This window comes from Corvus cornix, chromosome 8, assembly GCF_000738735.6.
Source record: "Corvus cornix cornix isolate S_Up_H32 chromosome 8, ASM73873v5, whole genome shotgun sequence".
NCBI classification, from domain to species: Eukaryota; Metazoa; Chordata; class Aves; order Passeriformes; family Corvidae; genus Corvus; species Corvus cornix.
Genome location: NC_046338.1, coordinates 30,425,080 through 30,445,616, shown reverse-complemented (window position 1 = coordinate 30,445,616; position 20,537 = coordinate 30,425,080). Strand labels below are relative to the sequence as shown.

Here is a 20,537-nt window from a genome sequence, read left to right as displayed (position 1 = left end):
ACACCTCCCACCGAGCCCCTTCCTCGCTCCTCTCCGCGCGTCGTTAGGCATTCCAGGGGCAGCGGTCCTGGGGGTGCATCCCGTTTCCAAACGGGAGGGTAGAAAGAGCCTTGTTGGAGACACCCTCTAAATAATGCAATGGCACCTTTTTTTTTTTTATTTTTCAGAGTGAAAAAGCTCCTTTTAATGAGTTTGGGTCGCCTGGTGAAAGAAGAGCAGTGAAAGGGCCTTGTGGAAGTCATCCAATGGGATTTCCCTGTGCTCCCCAGAAGGAACACAATAGGAGAGCCACATCCTACAAAACACCTCTGCTCGTTTTTCCTTATTTTTTCCTGATTTTCCTTCCCAAATTTTCCCCATTTGGTTTCTTTATTTTGGGGGGTTTTTTTGTTTGGTTGGTTTTTTTTTTTCTGATTTTTCCTGATTTCTCCTGATCCCGAACCAGTTGGCACCGGAGGGAGACAGCGCTGCTGAAACACACCCCACTACATCCTCACTGGCTCAGTTCAGTGCTTTACTCTGGTTGTTGAACGTGGGTAATCTCTGGTGGGCACAGTTCTTCCTGCCCGAGTTGTCACGGAAGGTAAAAATACAGGGATGTCACAGATCAGTCTGGGGAAAAGCACCCACTGCTTGGGGTGCGTGGGGCACAGTACTGTCCCCCTCCACGCCGACCCTGGGGCGTGTTAAGCTTCACAGCTGGCACACATGAGGGAGGGGGAATTTTGGGAAGCCCTCACAAGAGGAGGTGGAAAGCTCCACAAAAGAAAAATACAAAAATTTGCGAGTATCTGCTGTGTGGGGGGTTTTTTGGAGGTGCCAGGTGGGCTGGAACGATGTCCCCTGTGAGGAGATGGTGTGGAGCTTCGGGTGGGAGCTCTGCTTCCAGGTCAGGGATGCCTTCACACCCTGTCCCAGAGCAACCATGGCCATGTATTCCTGCTGGGACGAGGACTGGGCATTTCCCCCACAGTGGAAGAAGAGAACATTTTCCATGAGGAGATTTTGGCTGCAGGGGGACCACAGGTGTCTGCAGCAAGGTGTGGCTGTCAGACAAGCTGTCAGGGCTGCTTTGTGCTCACTTAGAGTGAAAATAAAAAGCATCCAGATCCGGCAAAAAAGATCCAAATCCAGCAGGTTTGGGGTTGCCCTTACACTCCATATATATATATATATGTACATATACACACATATGTATATATGTGTATGTGTGTTTACACATACAGACAATGATATATATTTAACACATGGACTTGGGGGATTTGGAGGTCCGTGACTTCTTCTGGGGCTTTGGGGTCCATGACTTCTCCTGGGACTCTGGAAGTCTGTGACTTCTTCTGGGATTTTGGAGGTCAGTGACTTCTTCTGGGGCTTTGCCTTCCATGACACCTCGTGGGATTTTTGAGGTCTGGGGATTTCTCCTGGGATTTTTGAAGTCTGGGATTTCGGAGTTCTGTAATTTCTCCCGGGGTGGGGGGGGTGGTACCCGCACGCTATTCCCAGTGCAGGAGGAGGCCGGGCAGTCCCGCGTCCCTGCCGCCACCGCACCGCTCCGCAGCTCTCCCGGTTTCCCAGGGATTGGTGGGGGGGAATGGGGGGAGAGGAGGCAGCGAGAGGCGGGGGGCCGGAGGAACCGGGCCGTGCCGAGCCGCGCCGCACGGGGAGGCGCCGGGCCGCGGTCCCCGCCCCTCGCCGCCGCCTCCCGCCCGGCGCCGGGAGCGGGCGCGGGGCTCCAAGATGGCTTTGGCCAGGCTGTGCTCGCTGCTGGCCGGGTGCTGCCTGGCCGCGGGCAGCGGCCCCGCCGAGGCGGCGGCGGAGGCGGCGGCCAAGGAGCTGGAGTGCAAGCTGAAGAGCATCACGGTGTCGGCGCTGCCCTTCCTGCGGGAGAACGACCTCAGCATCATGCACGGCCCCTCGGCCGCCGAGCCCAAGCTGCTCTTCTCGGTCCGCAACGATTTCCCCGGCGAGATGGTGGTGGTGGACGACCTGGAGAACACGGAGCTGCCCTACTTCGTGCTGGGTGAGCCTGCGGGAGCGCGGCGGGGCCCCGAGCATCCCCGGCGGCGGGCTCCTCCCTGCCGCACCGGCGGGCGGGCGCCCTGCGGCTGCTCGGCCCCGGGGCCGGTTCACCCCGCTGCAGCAGCATCTCAAGCCCCGGGGCCGGTTCACCCACTGCAGCATCGCGGCTGGAGATGCTGCAGGCCTGGGGTGCTCGATGCATGCCCAGGTAGTCACCCACGGGGCTCGTCCCCGGCTCGATCGATGGCCACCGGCGGCTTGTGCTGGCAGGAAGCCCACGGCCTGCTCCCAGCGTGCCCGGCTGGAGGCCAGGGTTTCTGCTTTGTCTGCCCCTGAGCAGAGAGTCACCTTTCCTGCAGCCTGATGGAAAATTACTCTGCTGCCCAATATATCCCATCCTGCCTGTGTGTGCTGCCTCCAAGTGCTTCTGCCCCCAGGTTTTAGGCTCTGGCCTATTCACATGGTCTGGGTGGTTCCCACCTGCTCTTCATCTACTTGGTGAGGCTCATCTGCCCTTATCTCATGGGCTTCTTAAGTTTTCTTCCACCAAAAAAAGCCAACAATTTGCTCCTTTGTTTATGCAGAGCGAGGCCTGCACCCCTTGTGCGTACAGGGACCCGCTTCCCTCCTCACCACCTGGAAAGAGTCACTGAGATGTTTCATTTTTGGTGACATTGGTGCAGAACATCAGTTCCTTGCCCACATGTAATGTCCTGCCCTGGGCAAAAGCCACCATCTCTTTCCCAGCAGCCCCAAAATTGGCTGTGCCTCCTTCTGCAAGCCTTGTCCATCTGTTGCTTCTCTGGGTGTACCTTGGGTGTCCCATGAAGGTTTTAGAATGCCACCCTTGTTTGGATGTTGGCCCAAAAATGAGGCGCTGGTGTGTTGCTTGATGTGACGCTGCCCCGCTGTACCACCCTTGTATACAGCAGTGACCCCAGACTGGCTTTTTTTTCCCAGCAATTCATCGCTTCCATGGCCTGTGGACCCCTCCACGTGCTAAACTCCCCCAGTTCTGGTCGCTGGGTGGACACGGGGCAGCACTGGCTGCTGTGTGGGCATCCCCCTTCTCCCCGGGAGAAAGGCAGAGGCAGGCGTGGGGCTGCCGATGCCGTGGGGAGGCTGTGTGGGGACAGCCGGTGATGTTCTGCGGGAGCCCAGGGGCGGTGTGGGGAGGGGCAGCGGGCTGTGGTGCGCCCCTGGCTCCCGGTCCCAGCCCCGTGCCGCGGGATGCTGCAAGCGGAGGCCGGAGAGCGTTGCTGTGGCAACAAGGCGGCAGCGCTGCGGATGCAGGGGGACGCGGGCACGGCCGCCAGCCCCGCCACCTTGATGCCCCAAAGGCCACCCGAGCGCTGGTTCCCTGGCCCCCTCGGACCCGATCCCGTGGAGCCAGACCCCGATAGGCCCCGGGGCCTCGGGTGCCGCCAGCAGGGAACACCTGGGTGGGGATCAGGAGGAGGTTCCTGGGCATGAGCCCAGCTCATACTGTAGGGTTTTCCTCAGGGATTTTTCAAATCCGTGAGGTGCCACATGCTGGGCAGTGCAGGGAAGAACCTGCCTGCCCTGGCAGCCCCCACTGCAGCCAGGGCTTGCACTGATGATGCCTGGCAGGGGTTTGCTTTTGCCTCCTGCTGGTCTCTGCTGCCAGACAAATACAAGGATGACGAGCCCTGTGCCAGTGCACCTCAGTGTCCTGGTGCTGGCCAGGCTCTCTGGGGCATTGCTGCCTGGGACACGGATCCCCCAAAAACGCGAGGGTGCATGGTGCTGTGCCCAGCATGCAGTGGTTTGAGCTGTGGAGACACAGAGATGATCCCAGGGCAAGTCTTCCTGCCTGGAATGCTGGGGCTGGGGCTGGGCTGGCAGGTGGGGGCACCTTGTGGGGTTTGCCAGGAGTTCAGCTTGGTGACTTCTGGGGAATGTCATGTTACATCTCCCTCTCTCCTGTGAGGAAAGGGCTTGCTTTGAAGCTGGCATGGTCACTTTGCCATCTGTGGGTGTTACTGTTTTGTCCTGCTTTACCATGTGGGGGTGTTTTTTAAAATTATTATTATTATTATTATCATTTTTATTACTAGTAGTACTTCTACTACTACTACTACCACCACCACTATTAGCCTGGACACTGCTTTTGCATGGCAGAAACTCTGAAATGCACAGAAGTCTTGCAAGACCCACACTTGGCAATTCAGAGGCTGCAACCTCTGGATCTGGGTGTCCCCCAGCCCAGAAAACCCACATCAGTGCTGTCACTGCACACTTGCTGGGGGCATGGCTGTGTCAGGTTGGTGCCTGGGACCTCTGTGCGTGGCCGTTTGTGTTCTCACAAGCTCTGGAGGGTGTGTTTGAGCATCCTTCCACGAATGTGGCTTCACACAGTGCTGCTTGCACCATTCCTGGCAAACACCAGACCCCTTCATTGCACTCACCTCGCTGAGTTTGGATGTATAATGAATGATGTCTTGGAGAGGTGATGATCCCCACACACTCGCTGAGCGTGGCCTGGTTCGGTGTCTGAACCAAGGGCAGCTGGGCAGCTGCTTCTTCTGCTCTGGTGGCTTTCAGATCCAGGGCTCGTGCCCAGGGCAGGGGTTCCCAAGGGAAGGTGAGCTCCACGCTGGTTGACAGAACCTTGGACCAGACCCAGGTGCTGCCCCTGATCAGAAAGGGCCTGGGTTTGGGCTGGGAGCACCATGAAGTGCTTCACAGAGGCTCGTGGCACTGGCGCCTTGGCTCTGCCGCGTGGGCTCTCGATCAGCTCCCTTGGGGGTCTCTCCATGCCTCAGTTTCCCCTCAAAGAGGGTAGGAGCATGCAGGTAGGTGGCTACAGCAGGCTGGGGCCGTGGCAGGGGAATGAGTGAGGGGAGCAGCTGGGAAAGGCTCTGGGTCAGGGAGCCCTGCCTCCAGTCCTGGTGTCCCTCTCAAATTCCTCCTAAATAATCTGAGGGCTTTCAAGCTTGTTTTCCGAGCTAGTTTTCATGGATACTGGCATGTGTGGTTCCCCTGCCTTGGTGGCACCTCCCTGCCCCAGTGGCCAAACCAGGCATCCCACTGATGGATACGTGGATCTTTCTCCCAACTAAAGGTGTGCTGGGGTGTTTGGAGAATGGGGTCCTTGGAGAGCCACCTGTGGTGCTCATTAAAACTCACGTGCTGGGGGGGTTGTTGAAGTGGGCGTGCCAAAAACACCAGTGACTCCTGACCCCTGCTAACCCCTGGTGAGAAGCTTTGGTAGCATAAATTAATGATGAGGTTTATATTTATCTTTCCACGAGAGGGTGAGGCAGTGCTTGCTGCCTGCTGTCCACGCACGTTTCCTGGGGCTCACTCTCCCTGCCGTGTCCGCCCCGGTGCCACAGACAGCTGTGCTCAGATCTCCCAGACCCCGTCTCTGCTCCCCTGTTCCTTCAGAAGCAGGTGGGCTGTCTGTGGGGTTACTACCCCTGGTTTAGGATCAGGTGAGATGCTTGGACAAAGGCTTTGTAGCTCTTTTTGCTAATGAGTGGGGCGAGTTTTAATTGCGCTGGGCCGTGCTTGCGCTCGTGCTGCCTTGCTGCCTGCGACTGCCTGGGAGCAGCTCGGGGCTCTTGCCAACAAACCCCACACTGGTTTCTGTGCTTGTCCCCAGAGGGACTCCAACACCATCTCCCCATTTTGCTGCGGGGTTTTCTCCCACCTCCTGAATTTTCGGGATGTGCTGAGGGTGTGGGAGCCGGGATGGGGCCGCTTGCTGCGCACGGGGCTGCCTGCATTTCAAATCACCTGCTTTCATCCTGCTTTAGATCAGGGAAACCTTCATTTGGAGCAGTGGCCTTTCATCTCGTCTCGTGTTTGTTGCGTTGGGTGTATTTTTTCCTGAAGGGAGGAAGTGTTTTGCTGGGTTGTTGGCCATTAAGAAATGCTAATTTGCAGCTCAATATTCCCTGTCCGCTCGCCTTCACACCCCCTTCTCCCTCACTGCTTGGCTCGGCAGCATCCAGCCACATCTGATATGTCATTAACTGGATTCACACTCCTGCAGGCTGCTAATTTTTTTGGGCCCCATCCTTTGCAGGTTGTAAAGCAGCAAGAGGGGTATTTATGAGCATGCTGGCCTCCCTCAGCCCCTTGGGCTCGAGGGAGATTTGTGATGCAATTAAAAGCCGCGCCAAAGACGGTGTCTTTGATTCCTTCACCTTCTCTGTAATGCAATAAATGTTTGAAAAGTAAAGTCTTGAGATACCTTTTTGAGTGTAAAATCGACTTGAGGAATGAGAAAGCGGAGCTGGTGGGTTGAACTCGTGCTTTCTGGGTGCCAGATATTTTGAGATCATGAAATACTGGATGGTTTCTTGTGTCCTGTTCATTTTTTTCCCTTGAGTGTGGAGGAGCTGAAGGAGCTCTTTCTGCCTCTCCAGGTTTCCAGCCCAGCTGGTGTGCTCTGAAATAGGGCAGTGCAGCCCCTCATCTCCCGACTTTCCACTCCCCGCTGCCCTCTCGGGAGCCTCAGCAGCAGAGGATGGGAGACGGTTCTTAACTTCAATGACTTTAATAGATTATCATAAACTCCAGCCTTAATACAAGCTGTCATGATTTCAAATTATCTTACTTTTAAATTAAATAGATTCCTTTTTAAATACAAAATCAATTCTAATTTTTTAGAGGGGTGAGATTTTTCAAAGGCACCGATGAACTGGGCATATTTAACTGCTCCTGAATATCTCCCCGAAATATCCAATCAATTTTTTTTTTATTTTTGGTTAAATCCTAGCTAAGCTCTTGGCTCTACCGCTGGAGGCTCTGGCCCTGACTTCCCTGGGTTAATAACAGCATAGCAGGGGGGGTTGCAGGGATGTGGCTGCTGCTAATCGGGGCGATGGCCAGCGGAGCGCCCGGCCGGCCCGGCTCTCCGGCCAGGCTGCGTGGGGCAGCGGCCAGAGGTGACACCCGTGGGCTCTCACCCTCGTCCCACACACCTCCCTGCTGCTCCTTCTCTGCCCTCTACCCTCAGCTCCTAAAAGGCCCCGGAGGAGGGGAGCAGGAACCAAGGGGCTGCAGGGTTGCATTATCCCCGGGTTTTTTTCCAGTTCCACATCAAGTGAGAGGAGCATCCCATTGAGTTTTGTTCCTCTCACCTGGATCTGGACGCTGGCTGTGGGTCCCGGAGCTGTTGGCACACAGGGCAGCCCTTTGGTCCCAGCTCCCCATGGTGGGAAGCAGTTCTTGGGGTGCTGCGGTGCCATTCCCTGGCTTGACTTAATTCCCAGGGGTGTCACCACCAGATCAGCCCCCTTCCCATCACATGTCACCATCCCGAGAGACCAGGGCATCCAGAGGGCTGCAGCAGGGCTGGCTCCACCCTGGGGCCCACAGTGTGAACCTTGCACCTGGAAACTGGCGTAATGGTGAAATAATGAAGCAAATACCAAGAAATTCTGAAGTACCTAGAGAATAACCAAGTTAAATTGTACCAGGGGAACTCAATTGCCTTGCTTAGATTGATTGAATTACTAAATGAGCCTGACTAATGGAATGGAGTGGATATATCGGACTTTTACTCAAGATCCTGAAATAATTTCTCTAATGAGATTGTGAGCCATTAATTGAACTTGGCTTTGATCCTGGACACTGTCGCGTGCTCTGAAACCCGCCAGTGCGATCTGTGCTCTGGCAGGCCCGGCGTGGGGACAGCTGCTGGCATCTTGCTTGGAGAGCAGTGGGGGAATCTGCCTGGGGAGGTCCCAGGAGCTGTGGTGGGGAAGGGAACCCAAAACACCCCGTCTCAGCCGCCCTCCTGCCCCTCAGCAACACCCATCCTGGCAGTGGGATTCAATGAGTTCCTTCCTGCTGCCAGCGGCTGATCACCTGGCTGGGGTCCGAACCCCTGTTCCCATGAATTTGAGATGGATGCCTGGGGTGTATGTCTGCTGAAAATCCAGGGGTGCCACCTTCTTCCTCCATCCTCCTGGAGTGGTTGCTGCTGGTGGTGGAACACTGCTGTAGCACCCAGAGTGCTGCTGGGTGTCTGCTCTGCTGTGTGAGATGTTTGTCACCAAGGGATGGGGGCTTCCAGAGTCCCCAGCAAAGCGGAGAGGGATCTGTCAAGGGGATGCATCCTACCCTGGCCCTTGCCCTGGAGCACCTGGTGGGACAGGACAGGCTCCTCTAACAGCAAGATCTAATAGCTGATTTAATAATGGGGGGAAAACTGCTGGTGGGACCCCATTCCAGCCCCTCTTCTTGGCCACGCAGCGTAACCACATCCCTATTCCAGCTGGGTCCAGAGTGGGTGAGGTGACCTGCTCAGAGCCACTGAAGCACCAGGGACACCCCATGCCTTGTACCATGCCCTCTTCCAGGCAGTGGAGCCCAGCAGCAGCCTCAGCTATCAGGAGCCCTTCAAACCTCGTGGCAGGGTGGAAAATGCTGCAGGAAAGCTGACAGCAGCCCGGGGAGGAGCAGGGAGTCCCCTGTGGCCAGGCTGGGGGTGCTGGGGGCACGCTGTACACTGTGTCCCCAGCCTTTGCCCCCATGCTGTGCCCATTGCCTCTGTCTCGCTGGGCACGGAGGTTTCAGTGGCACGGTGGATATACAGGGCCTCTTGTATATTTTTGTTCCTTAACCAAGGGGAAAAAAAAGTAAGAAATAAGGATTTCGTCTCTGGGAACCCGTTGCCACAGCAACCGCGCATCCAGCTGGCTCCAGCGGCAGCGGGGCTGGGACGGGATCTCGCTGACCCAGAAAGCAGTGGGGGGAGTGGGATGTGGGGCTGCTTGGCCTTTCCATGGGGGTGTTGGGGTCTGGCAGGGCGGGCAGGGAGCCAGCACTCAGCCAAGGGGGCTGCGGGGCCTGGCCCCCTCTTTCGTCTCCCTTCCTGAATGTTGCAGCCCACGTCCAGGCAGGGATGCTCGGGCTTGGTCCTGTTCCTGCCCTGAGACCTGTCCCAGTTTGGGGGGCCAGGCTGCCCATGTGGGCACTCCTCAAAGACCCCCAAAGATTTGTGGTAGGTTTTACACCCCTGCAATTGGCTGCGGTTCCGCTGCTGGAGGGAGCCCTTGGGCAGCTGTACGCCTCCCTGATGCCACTGTCTCACCTCTGCCCTCCTCTCCATGTGCCAGTGGCATCAGCTGCATCCCATATTTTATTTTATTTTATTTTATTTTATTTTATTTTATTTTATTTTATTTTATTTTATTGTGTGCTAGTCTATTTTGTTTCATTCTGTTTAATTTTATATTCTACCGTGTCTTACTTTTTTTTCATGGTTGCTTAGCCAGCTAGACGGAGACTGAAACCATCTCTCTTGGAGCCTTGCTGCAGAGCAGTCCTTCAAAGGAAGGATTTTTTTTCCTGGTGGGATTAAGGCAGTGCCTGGATGATGACGGCTCTGTCACTTAAGACTGGTTGTCCTTCTCCTTCCAAGCTGCTGGGCTCTGGCATCTCTGCAGCTGTGGCCGGTGGCTCACCCCAAGCAGCAGCTGAGGGATTTGTCTAGATAAGGGAATAAGATTTTTGGTTGCCAGGCTCTGGCTGTCCCACTATGGCATTTGGCTGAGAAATCACCCAGAGGAGAGCGTGCTCTGCTCCTCTGGGCTGCGTTGGGAGTTCTGATCCTGTTTTCCTGCCCTGCAGCAGGGGGTCCTTGGGATGGATGCTCACCTGGTGCTGGGCCCTTTGGAGCCTGGTCCGTGGTTAAGCTGACCCCACACTTGCTTTGCTGTGGGAGCCTGGTCCGTGGTTAAGCTGACCCCACACTTGCTTTGCTGTGGGGTCTCGTTTGCTGGTGATGGGCTGAGGAAGGGCTCTGAGCCCCATCCCTCCATGGCTCCTGCCTGCAGAGCCTGAGATCCACTGGGGAGTGGGCAGGGGCTTTTTTAGATGTTTATAATCAAAGGGAAGTACGGGATCCTTGAGGAACCCTCTAGCTGGTGGTGGCACACGGGTCACAGAAGTTTGGGGTCCGCAGCCCCGATGCAAGAGGGGACGCAGCCCCTTTTCTGGCCAGCTCTGACGCATCTCAGTAATTAGGATGGCTAACAAGCGTAGCAGAGCAAGCAGCTTGGGGGATGCAGAGAGCTGGCTTTGCTCCTGCAGGGAGCTGGTCCAGCTGAAAACTAACCTGGTGGAGGAAGGGAATTGGAGAATCCTGGAACTGTAGAATGGCTTGGGTTGGAAGGGACCTTAAAACTCATCCCATTCCACCCCCTGCCACGGACAGGGACACCTTCCACTATCCCAGGCTGCTCCAAGCCCTGTCCAGCCTGGCCTTGCAGGGATCCAGGAGCAGCCACAGCTTCTCTGGGCACCCTGTGCCAGGGCCTCCCCACCCTCATGGGGAAGAGTTTCTTCCTAAGGGTTGGAGGAAGGGCAGGAGAAGGTGGCAGAAGGTGCCACGGAGGCTGTGCCCCTGCTCTTACTTGGACAGGTCACGTCTGCTTGGCCCGGTGAGGGCTGCACTGCCTTGTGAGTGCTTCCCAAATCAGGGCAGTGGTCCAAGCAAAACCTGTTTTGCCAGAGCCCTTTGGGATGGAGGCCTGCCTGACAGGCAGGGTAAACCAGGTACAGGCAGGATCTTGACCTTGTTTTTCGGGAGCGGCACCTCCTTTTCCTCTCTCCTGCACCCCTGCCCTCCTGCCCTGCTGAAAGGACCCAGCTGCGATGTCACCGTCACAACACAGTGGCTGCCTGGGAAGGCAGATATTAGCAACCCCGAAATATCCCCGGGACAGGCTCTTGTGTGATGGGAGACAGTTACCATGGAAACCTCCTTCAAATAAGAAAAAAAAAAAAAAGAAAAAAACCCCGAAATTTAAAGCAGCCCTTGTAGCTCAGAGGAACTGGAGACCTTATTATGGGTTTTGGCAACCCCCCTTTTTCTTTTATTTGCTCCAGCTAAAAGCTCCAGGAGACAAGGCAATTAATTTGGCATCCCAAGGGGAGTGGGAGAGCGAGGGTACGGTGCTGGGAACCGCTTTCCCAGGCTGGCAGGCGCCCGGTGCTTCCCGGTGCCGCTGCCCCGCAGCCACCAAGTGCCCTCCTCCAACGGGGGTTGCTCCAGCACAGGACAGGAGGCAGGGCAGTTTTTCAGGAGAGGTGGCTTAAGGATTAAAGCTCCCTTTGTGGCTGCATACGTGGAGTGTTTGGGAGGGGATGGTGCGGGTGAAGGGTTCAGGACGCGCTGCAGGAGGGGTGAGGATACGGAAGAGCACCGCGGGTTGCAGCTCCAGCGTGGGGATGGGTGGCTCAGCATGGGCCGGGGGGGCTTGTCCTTGTGAGGGTGGCAGGATGAGGTGGTGCCCTTTCTCCTGCAGGAAGGGCAGCATCATGGCAGAGTGGCTGCTGTGTGGATCAGGCGAGCTGGCTGCCTTCGGTAGGGAAGGGGGATGCTTGTGGGGGGAGACATCCCACTCCCAAATTTTCTTGCCAGCCTCTACTGTGCGGCAGTGGCCGCGGGGTCTGTAAATCGCTGCGGTGCTCTCGGCCCGTTTGCTCCCCTAATGATGTCCCCAGTGCCTGCAGCCTCTGGGAAATCTCCTGTTTGGACTTTTGGAGAGGCTGCCCTGCCTCCCACCGCCCTGGGCTGGCCCCGAGCTCCCCTGGGCACTGCTTTCCCAGTGGTGGTTGTGCCAATGCAGGGCTGTTTTCCCATCCCTGTGCTGCACCTCCCACCCTTTCCTGTGTTGCTGAGCCAGAAATAGCTGGGCTCTGTCTTTTGCCTCACTGGGAGAGCTCTGGAGAGGGGCAGTGAGGGGACCCGAGAGCCGTCCTGCTGCCACGGAGTTGCTGGCTTTCCTGCTGGCCCAGGGGGCAAGCCAGGAGTTTGTCTTTGCAGACATGACATGTATGGCCTGTGAATCTGGGAGGAATTATCAATGTCTCTGCTGCTCCATGAGCAAGGATCTCATCCCAGCTCACGCCCAGGTGCAGCTTCTGTGGCCTCAGATGTGAGTCCAAGCGCCTGCAAGCGAGTCAGTGCCTGAAACATCCTTCCAGGAAAAGATGAAACCAGTCTTGATAGTTTTTCAGCAGGAGCTGCTCTCCTCCGGGGTGTGCCGTGGTCCTGGCGCGCTCAGACCTGGTGGGCAGGAGAAATAGCTCAGCCCCCTCCGTGGATGGTGGGAATGCCTGTGAGCTGGGAAGGGGAGTCAGCCTCGCACTTGGGCTGGCTTCCACAGCTGGTGTTGTCACGTTTCCACCTTTTTGTGCTTGCAGAGCAAGGCACATCTCTGGCTAACATCTCTGGAGGGCTCAGCCTCAGCCCCAGCATGCCCCCACAGCCCGTGGCACAAACTGGGAGGAAGAGAAGGGGGTGTCCTGCAGGAACTGGGGCTGGTGGCTGCGTGGGGGATGCGGCGGTTCCTGGGAAATGCAGCTCGTCTCCCCATGGGATGGCGGGGGCATGGGCAGCCTGGGATGGATCTGACCTCCTTGTAATTACAGCTCAGGGCTGGGTCTTCCCAGCTTTCACGTGTTGGGGGGTGAAAGGCAGAGCGGATGTGAAACCGCCGTGCCAGCAGTAGGGAAGCACCGGGGAGATGGAGGGAGGGCAGGAAAGGAAGGACCATGAGGAGGGAGGAGAGGCACAGGGCCAGGAGGGAGCAAATAACTGCAGGAGCCACACAGAAGCCAAGGGGCACTAGGAGCAGTGATGGCAGAGCCACTGGCTGTGGGTGTGAGCCACAGCACCTTTGGTGGTTTCACAGAGCCCGGTGAAGCGCCCTTTGGAGTGATCACAGCAGGAATTAATGGCTGGCTTTGCACCAGGTGGCAGCATCCAGGTCCTGGGAATAGCACTGCAAGGGACATGGCTGTGCAGTCAGTGGGTTTCTGGCCAAGAAAGGGAGGAGGTGCCAGGAGGAGAAGGCAGGAGGAGGTAGCAGGAGGAAGTGGCAGGCTGGCTTGTTGAGCCCTGGGCTCAGCAGCAGCCAGAACTGGCAGGGTTAAGGCAAAGACGTGGCTGTAAATGCAGGAGTTTGCGGTTACTGGTGCTCAGAGTCCAGCAGGGCTCTTTGCTCTTGAGATGCTGAAAATACAGCTGACTCCTCTCCTTGATTTGATTTTGTTTGCTGCTTGTTTACTGAAGTGGGCTGCTGCTTCTCTGGTGCAGGAGTGAGAGACAGCAGCCCCTCGCTTAGAAACTCCCTGGTCATGGTCCTGGGAGTGCTGTCCTGGCCAGGGTGACTCTTTTGCACTTGGCTGGGCTGAAGCACCCCGACTCCATCCCTTTTTTTCTGTCCATCTCCAGTTTCAGCGCTGGACCAAGAGAATAAGCAGACTTTCCTTCTCTTTTTTCCCTCTGCAAGTGCAAGGGAACTTTCTGCCTGTGGTTGTGACATTGAGATTTCCACTTCCCTGCCAAGGGTGCGAGCCCTACCTGGAAAGACAGGTGGATGCAGGCAGGGCCGTGCTGCCGTGTGAGGGCACTAAAGCTGATGGGTGCTGGAACCCAGGAGCGCTGTTACATAATTCGGACTGCAATGCAGAAGCTCTCCCTTAATTTTTAATTATCCAATTGCTGCACATACGTGGCGCTCAGCTTGGGGTGCGACGTCGGCCCGCGGGCACGTGTGAAGGGCCTTGGCTGGTGGAGACGACAGGAAAGCCTTTCCTCGTGTCCCTGTCCCTGGTGGCACGGCAGGAGGAAATGCACCCCCGTGGGCAGGAGGAAATGCACCCCCGTGGCCCCGAGCAGGGCTGGGCTGTGGCGGCTGGAGAGGATGCTCTGCACCCACCCCGGGGACGCAGGGACGTCCCACTGGGACATTGGGACGGAGGGAGAAGGTGTGTGCAGGTCTGCAAAGGCCTTTGAGGTTTCTCTGCTTCACAGTGCTAGAGAAGTGGAAGGCACCACGGTCATTTTGCGTCCAGGTTTCCCACAGGGCCCCAAGCGCCTCTCGGGGTGGGTTTGTTGGGATGTGGGCGAAGCTGCGAAGGAGCTGTTGCAGACCTCAGCTGTGAAGCACCATTTCTTCCCCTCCCTGTTTCTCTCCCTCTTTCAAATCCCCGCTCTGCGCTTTCTGTCCTTCCTACAAAGGCAGCTGCCTCGGAGCAGCTTAGGCTTCAAAGTTCCCAAAATAACAAAGGTTAAAATAAATTAAAAAAGAAAAAAAAGAAGTGTTGCTAAAAGATCAAGTCAGTGCCCCACTTGCACTTGGGCTCAGAGCTTCAAAGCAGCTGCAAAGAGCCCCCCACGATGTCCACGGCCGGGCTTTTCCATGCTTGTGGTCCTGTCTTCACCCTCCTGCAGTCACAGGAGATTCTGTAGTAGCCAGCATGAGGCTGCAGGTGGGTGAAGGGGGTGGAGGGTCCTGCTGCTTTTGCTGCCTGTGGGGGCAATTGGAGGGAGTCTCTTGTGGAGGAGAAGGTTGTGGTGGTGGCCACGGCGATGGACAGAGCCAGATGGGTGAGGTGGGTGCCCCCGGGCTGTGTCCTGCACCCACCAGCCCGTTCCCCTGGCCAGGCAGGTGGGCAAACAGCTCCTCTGTGCCCAGTGTGTGCTTTGTGCCTCTGCTGGCTCCGCTGATTTATATAGATCATCAATATGACAATTATATACACCTGCAGATTTAATTACCTCCATTTTCATCGGGCGGACAACGGATTTATGCCCCTATTCAGGTCCCGTAAATCTCAAACAGGCTTGACTAGACCCAAAAGTCTTCCCATTGATCACCATGCACTGGCTGGTCTCTGGCCGTCTTGACAAGCTCTTCTTTCAAGAGTGATAAATTCAGGAAGCACAGTTAACTTTTTCCCCTTCTACATCTTTCTTCCTTCTTCTTTTTTTTTTTTTCCCTTTCATTCTCCCTTTTCCATCTTTCAAAGCCTCCCCACAAACTTGAAAATGGAGCTTGAAATCGTGTAAGAGCTCCTAAACACCAAAGAGTTTATGGTGTTAGGCTGCAGTTGGCAGCAGCCCATGCCTGCCTTATCCATCCCTTCCCCCGAGACCAGCCTTGCTCCCTCCAGGGCAGGTGGGAGGAAGAGGAGGATCACTTCTTGGAAAAGCTCTTGGCCTCACTGTGGATAGGAGAGCAGACAAGGTTATTTTGGTCCTGTTTCACTCCCTGGGAGGGCCACCTCATCCATCCCACGCCTCAGAAAATCAACAGGCCATGGCTCTCCCCCCAGGAGATGAGGAACAAGTGGCTGCGCTTGTTTCCTGTGCTGAGCCAAATGAAATGCCAAAATAACACCTAATTTTCCTGACCTCTTGGCCTCGGCACAATGAGAACTTACACAGATGAGTGTGCAGGAGTGAGCTGGAGTTTACCCTTGAGGCGCAGTCCATGTCATCACTGTCCCCTGCTGGTCCCACCACCACTGCCTGACCTCGCCTGTACGATGTGCTCCGATGTCCTGCTAAGTGCCTGGCAGATGGGCTGGAGTGGCCAGCCATTACCTCCCTGCCAGTCCGTGATGGATATAAATAGTCCTTTGCCTCCCTGTGAAAATTGCTGGCTGGCTTGAAAGCTGAAGGGAATCTTGGCAAGCGTCTTGGGTCTGTAGGGTCTGACAGCACGGAGAGCTGGGATTTGGAAAGGGGGTGTTGAGAGGCTCTGTCACTAGGAGGGAGCTGCCCTGGGGTACCCCCTCCTCCTGTGAGGCAGTGCCTGGGGGAGCAGAGGGTCTCAACCACTCCCAAAGGGACATGTGGATGCGGGATGCATCCTTGAATGGTGGCCTGGGTAGCACAAGGCTGGCTTTGCAGTCACTGGGCAGTGTGGGGGATAATGGTTTGCTGTCCCTTGGCATCTCCAGCCACCACTGATGATTGAGAAAAAAAATGTTAAAACCGCAGCATTTCTCTATATGGTCCTTTCCCTGCTGCCGAGGTCTGTGCTGCAGGGATTTCTCAGCCTAGGATGTGCCTCTGGGCTCTCTGGCTCAATAGCTGCTGGTGCCTCTGCCTTCCCTGAATTCAGTACCTTTCGCGGTGCTTTCATGCTTTATGGTGGATGAAAAAGAACCTTTTGTTGGTTTTTACCCAAGTAAATCCTTGCAAAGTGAGAAATAGTGAATAACCATTCCTTTCCCACTTCTCCACAGGCCCGATGGCTTTATAGGCTTTTATCATGTCCTCACTCTGTCGTTTGTTTCCTTCACTGAGGAGTCCTAACACAGTTGGCTTCTCCTTTTCGCAAAGCCATTTGCAACATCTCATCTTCCTTGTACCCCTCCTCCAAACCTGCCAAGCTTTGCCTCCTCCGTTTCGAGATGGTTGGCCTCAATATCACTTGCAGGATTCCAGATCAGCTTGCTTTCACCAAGGTTGAGTTTCACCTGCCCACTTCCTTGCCTGAGCTTCTCAGCTTTAGCTTTGAGAAGACTAAATTTAGCCTTGGTGACCAACTTTGTCATTCGCCTCCTCTTCCAGTGTTTCTGAGCAGCTGAGGGCCTGACAAAGATCTCCGTGGGGCTTCTTGGTAACCTCCTTTCATTGTGAAAACTAAACCCTTGCTCCTCCCCCACCTGGTGGGCTTCAAGATGACTTTTCTTCTTATCCCAACACCACTTCGGTGCTTCGGGAAACTTTGAGGGTGGATTTTGACAAGTGCTCTTTGAAATGAGTCTGTCAAATTGGATCACCCTTATCTACTGGTTTACAGCGTTGGGTGACCCATGTTTACTGGTGCACCTACTGGTTCCTCTGACAAAGTGGTTCCAGGGCACAAGCAGAATTTACTGGCCCTTAATTTCCTTGATGCGCAAGAGCTTTTATAAGAAGTTGGGGTCTCCTCTGGTTTCCTCAAGGTTTTCTTCTCGAGTTGCTCACCATTTGGGAGTGGTAGTGGTTGTGTTGGTGGAGTTCTGCGGTTCGTAGGTGAGCACCATCTGAGCTGAGGGGTTTGTGCCCTCCTTCTCGCTGATTTACTGGGAGACAATTTAGCCAGGGCAGGAATTTTCCATGGCTGACTGGGAGCCTCTCCATCATTTGGAATCTTTCCACGGAGACCTGATTTTCCCTCTGGAAGAGGTGATGTGATAGCATTGCAGGGTGAGAGGTCAACTACAGACGTGGTCCTTTCTGGGGTTTTTATATCAGCATTGCATCTTGGCATTGGAGTCACACATTCTCTTTGTCTTGCCTTTGCTCCCTGCTGTGGGTGGGTGGGTATTTGGGTTCTTCCCAACATGACCATGTCACCCGCGTGTTGGTCCAGGAGGTGGATCCGCCTCTCTTCCCACATTTCCTCAGTAGTTCACAGTTACGGCAGATGGGACCAAAGTAACGAGACAGGAGTGAAACTCAAACACCAGCCAATGTCCCGATCTGCTTGCTGTTTCTCCCAGCTTTAGGTCCAACGTGATGGAGAAACAGCCTTGGGGGGGATGTGGCACAGGTGTGGTTGGGCACGCCCCCGGGCTCGCGGGGCAGGGCAGAGCAGCGGGGGCTGTCACATTGTAGGGTCAGCATCTGCAGGGCAAACCCGGTCGCCTGAGGCCCGCTAATGATGAATCAGTGTCCTTTGCTCTGAAAAAGGCTGTGCAGCTCCCGGAGTGATGGAGGGTTTGCTGTTAAAGAAAGGGAGGGGTTAGAGCTCTGGTGTTTCCGGGACAAAAACCCCAGTTCAAGGCTAAAGCGTGGCCACAGCTTTGAAATGTAGCTCCTTGGTGACCTTCCCAAAAGCAAAGGCACCCTGCATTCCGAGGAGACACCTGGTTAGCTGTCAGCCCTGCTGTGGCACCTCATGGCTTCACGTGTACCAGCCTCACGTGCAGGCGTTGTGGTGGGGTGATCTCTCTGACCTAGCCTGAGGGTGGCTCCAGGGAGATCACCACTGCCTTTTCCTTGAACCTTTATGTTCTCCCATGTCCATGAGTCTTTTGGAGATTTTCCCCCAAGGGGCCCTCTCCCGTGAAGCGGGTTCCTAATATATACAGTGAGGTTTATGTTTGCTGGTATGGAAAAGCTGGGTTGTCTTGAAAAGGCAGAGTGACCTGCAGAATGAGCTGGTTTTCCTACCTGAGACTGGAGACAGGAAAAAATGCAAATGAAATATGGATAGTCAGTGATGAATGTGAATTTCTTAAACAGGCCCATAAAAACATGAATATTATCCCATGAATGATCTGTCACTAAAACCCTGGAAGTATAAATGAGTTAAGTATCAAGATAAGCGTTTTGACATCTGAATTGGTAGAAATCAAGGCCTGAGGTCCCAACAGAGAGAGCAAGTGACTCATGGTGGGGAGGTCTCCTGAGTCACTTCAGACACTGGAGACCCTCGGAGGAGTGCAAGGCTGGATTTAGCTGAGTTCGAGCCCTTTGAAGGATATGTGTGGTTTAGGCATGGAGCAAAAGCCTTAGCTAATGGGGAACTTAAATAAAAACGCAGTCAGGTTCCAGGTGGAAAATAAGGCAGGTTTAAATGTTAACGAGGAAATACAAGTCCAAGTCAAATCTGTGCTTGGCTGTATGAAATGAGTCTGCGGAGACCAGCATTATGGCAGAGTTCATTTGACTTATTGGAGGCGTCTATTAGTGCAAAACGCTTCCAAATGGAGAGGAAAATTGTTTTGCTGGGTGTTTTTTTCATCAAAATGCTGATGTGAGTTTTTGAGGAGAGCTGTTCTCCTCGTGTGCCACCATGCCAGGTCTCGATGGGGGCATGAGGACGTGGGAATGGGTCCATGTCAGCACCGGGCTCATGGGCCATGGTTTTGATGTTGCACCACACCAGCTCAGGTGCAGAACTGGGCTGTGACAGGGGGGTTGCCTCCCAAAATCGGGACGTGCAGAGGTGTTGCCTCCAGAAGGACAGGGTTTGCGCTGTGTGGGACAGCTGTCCCAAGGGAAATGAGGCTGTTTGGGATAATCAAGAATGAAGCAGGTATAAATCCCCACACCTCCAGCACCTTCAGTCTGGTCCTTCGTCCTCTCCTCCAACTGCTCCTGCAGAACTTTTCTCTCCCCGCTCCCTCCCCTCGCAGATGGTCTGGGAGGGGAGCAGCCGCGGCCGGGATGTTGAAAGCATCAGCCGGGCCCTTTGGAGGCTGCTGCTCCTGCAGATATGAAGGACCTGGGCCACGTTTGATACCAGGTGAATGCAGCACAGCCTAATTAGTGGCCTCCTACTGTTATTAACCTCTGACTCAGACAGGCTATTTTTTAACAGAGGTGCAAGAAGTTAATACCAGTGCTAATGGCTTCCTATCCAAGGCCTTAATGAAAGCCATGCAGGGACCAGGCTTTTCATCAATATCTTTCAAACTTTGAACTTGAAATTTTCCTCTCCCCCCTGCCCCTTTTTTTTTTTTTTTTAGTTTTGGCTTTCTGCCTACTTTTCTGCCTCCTCTGGGACATCCTGGCCCAGCTGTACAACCTGGTCAGCAGGGTTGGCATCTGCCAGCTCCACAGCAGAGCTGGCACCCTAGGACATCCAGATAAATCATCCCACTTGCCTACAGGGGTCACCGCAGCATGTCCCACCAGGTGGTGAGATGTCTGCTTGGAGAGCAAGACAGAGGGAAAAGTAAAATCCATTGGACTGGGAGAAGAGAGAGTAAAGAGACGCTACATTAGGGAGGAAGCTTGGTCTTGGTCTTGTCTTGGTCTTGCTTAAACAGAACTCCAAGAGAGCTTCACGGATGCAGGAAAGCATTTCTATGTGTAATTTTTTCAAGCAGAAATGGAGTAGGATAGAGGCAGCTGACACGTTGCTAACACACTTGAGGAGAGGAGGAGAAGGTGCAAGGAGGAAGCTCTCTCACCCAGGCACTGCCTCAAGAGCCTTTGCCAGGGCAGGAGCAGAGGTGGTGGAGCAGCCTTGTCCTGCAGTGCTATGGAGGGCTCGTAGCCTGCCAGTCTGAGGTGATGGCAGTTGATTTCTGGGGTGTTTTCCTTTGTCTCTTGCGCTTGTGACTTGTGTGCAATGCTGCAGGGCCCTGTCGTGGTGTCTGGTGAAAGAGGGGAATGCGCTCAGGCTCTGTGGCTGGATTGTGCTCGTCTAAAACAGGAATCCATTTTTTATTGAAATATATTTTTCTTTTAAAAAATAAGCCTGTTTAAATAAATTTGAAATTATGACAACCTATTTTAAGGCTGAAATTTACTATAATCTATTAATCATTTAAATAACTCCCATCAAGGATTTCTTCTCAAATATTAATGAGATGAAGGGTGCTGCTTTTACAATGATATGTCAGATCAGGGGGAAAACATCTCTAACTCTAGCTTTCTAAATGTCACAATGTCACATACTTAGTATCTATTATTTTCACTCTTTACAATGGAGCAAATGCTGGTATTTACATTTTTTCCAAATGTCAGAACGTTGAGTTCCTGTTGTGCATAAAAGCTCTTGCCTTAATTACTCCTAATTTCACGTTAGCAGGCAGGTGCAGGGAGAGTGTTTTCTTCCATTTGAGCTGGTTCATTCGACGTTGAGAAGCCCTGGGGAGTTGGGAAAGCGGGCTAGCTTGTTTCCCCCTCTCAGTCCATGAATAAAGACCATGTGGGAGAGGAGGAGATCTGCTGCTCCAAATCCTCCCGGCTCCCAGGACCGGCTTTTCAAAGGGGGGATCTGTGTCCCCAA

The 20,537-nt window shown here is 54.5% G+C and overlaps 1 protein-coding gene across 1 annotated transcript in view; it reads left to right on the top strand.

The window, feature by feature from the left end:
• Nucleotides 1-1,702: 1,702 nt before the first annotated feature.
• ASTN1 (astrotactin 1) overlaps nucleotides 1,703-20,537 on the top strand; it is a 55,690-nt gene continuing 36,855 nt past the window's right edge. The window contains 1 exon segment of the mRNA XM_039555877.1: nucleotides 1,703-2,020. Within this exon segment, the coding sequence (XP_039411811.1) occupies nucleotides 1,738-2,020 (283 nt within the window). The 5' untranslated portion in view covers nucleotides 1,703-1,737.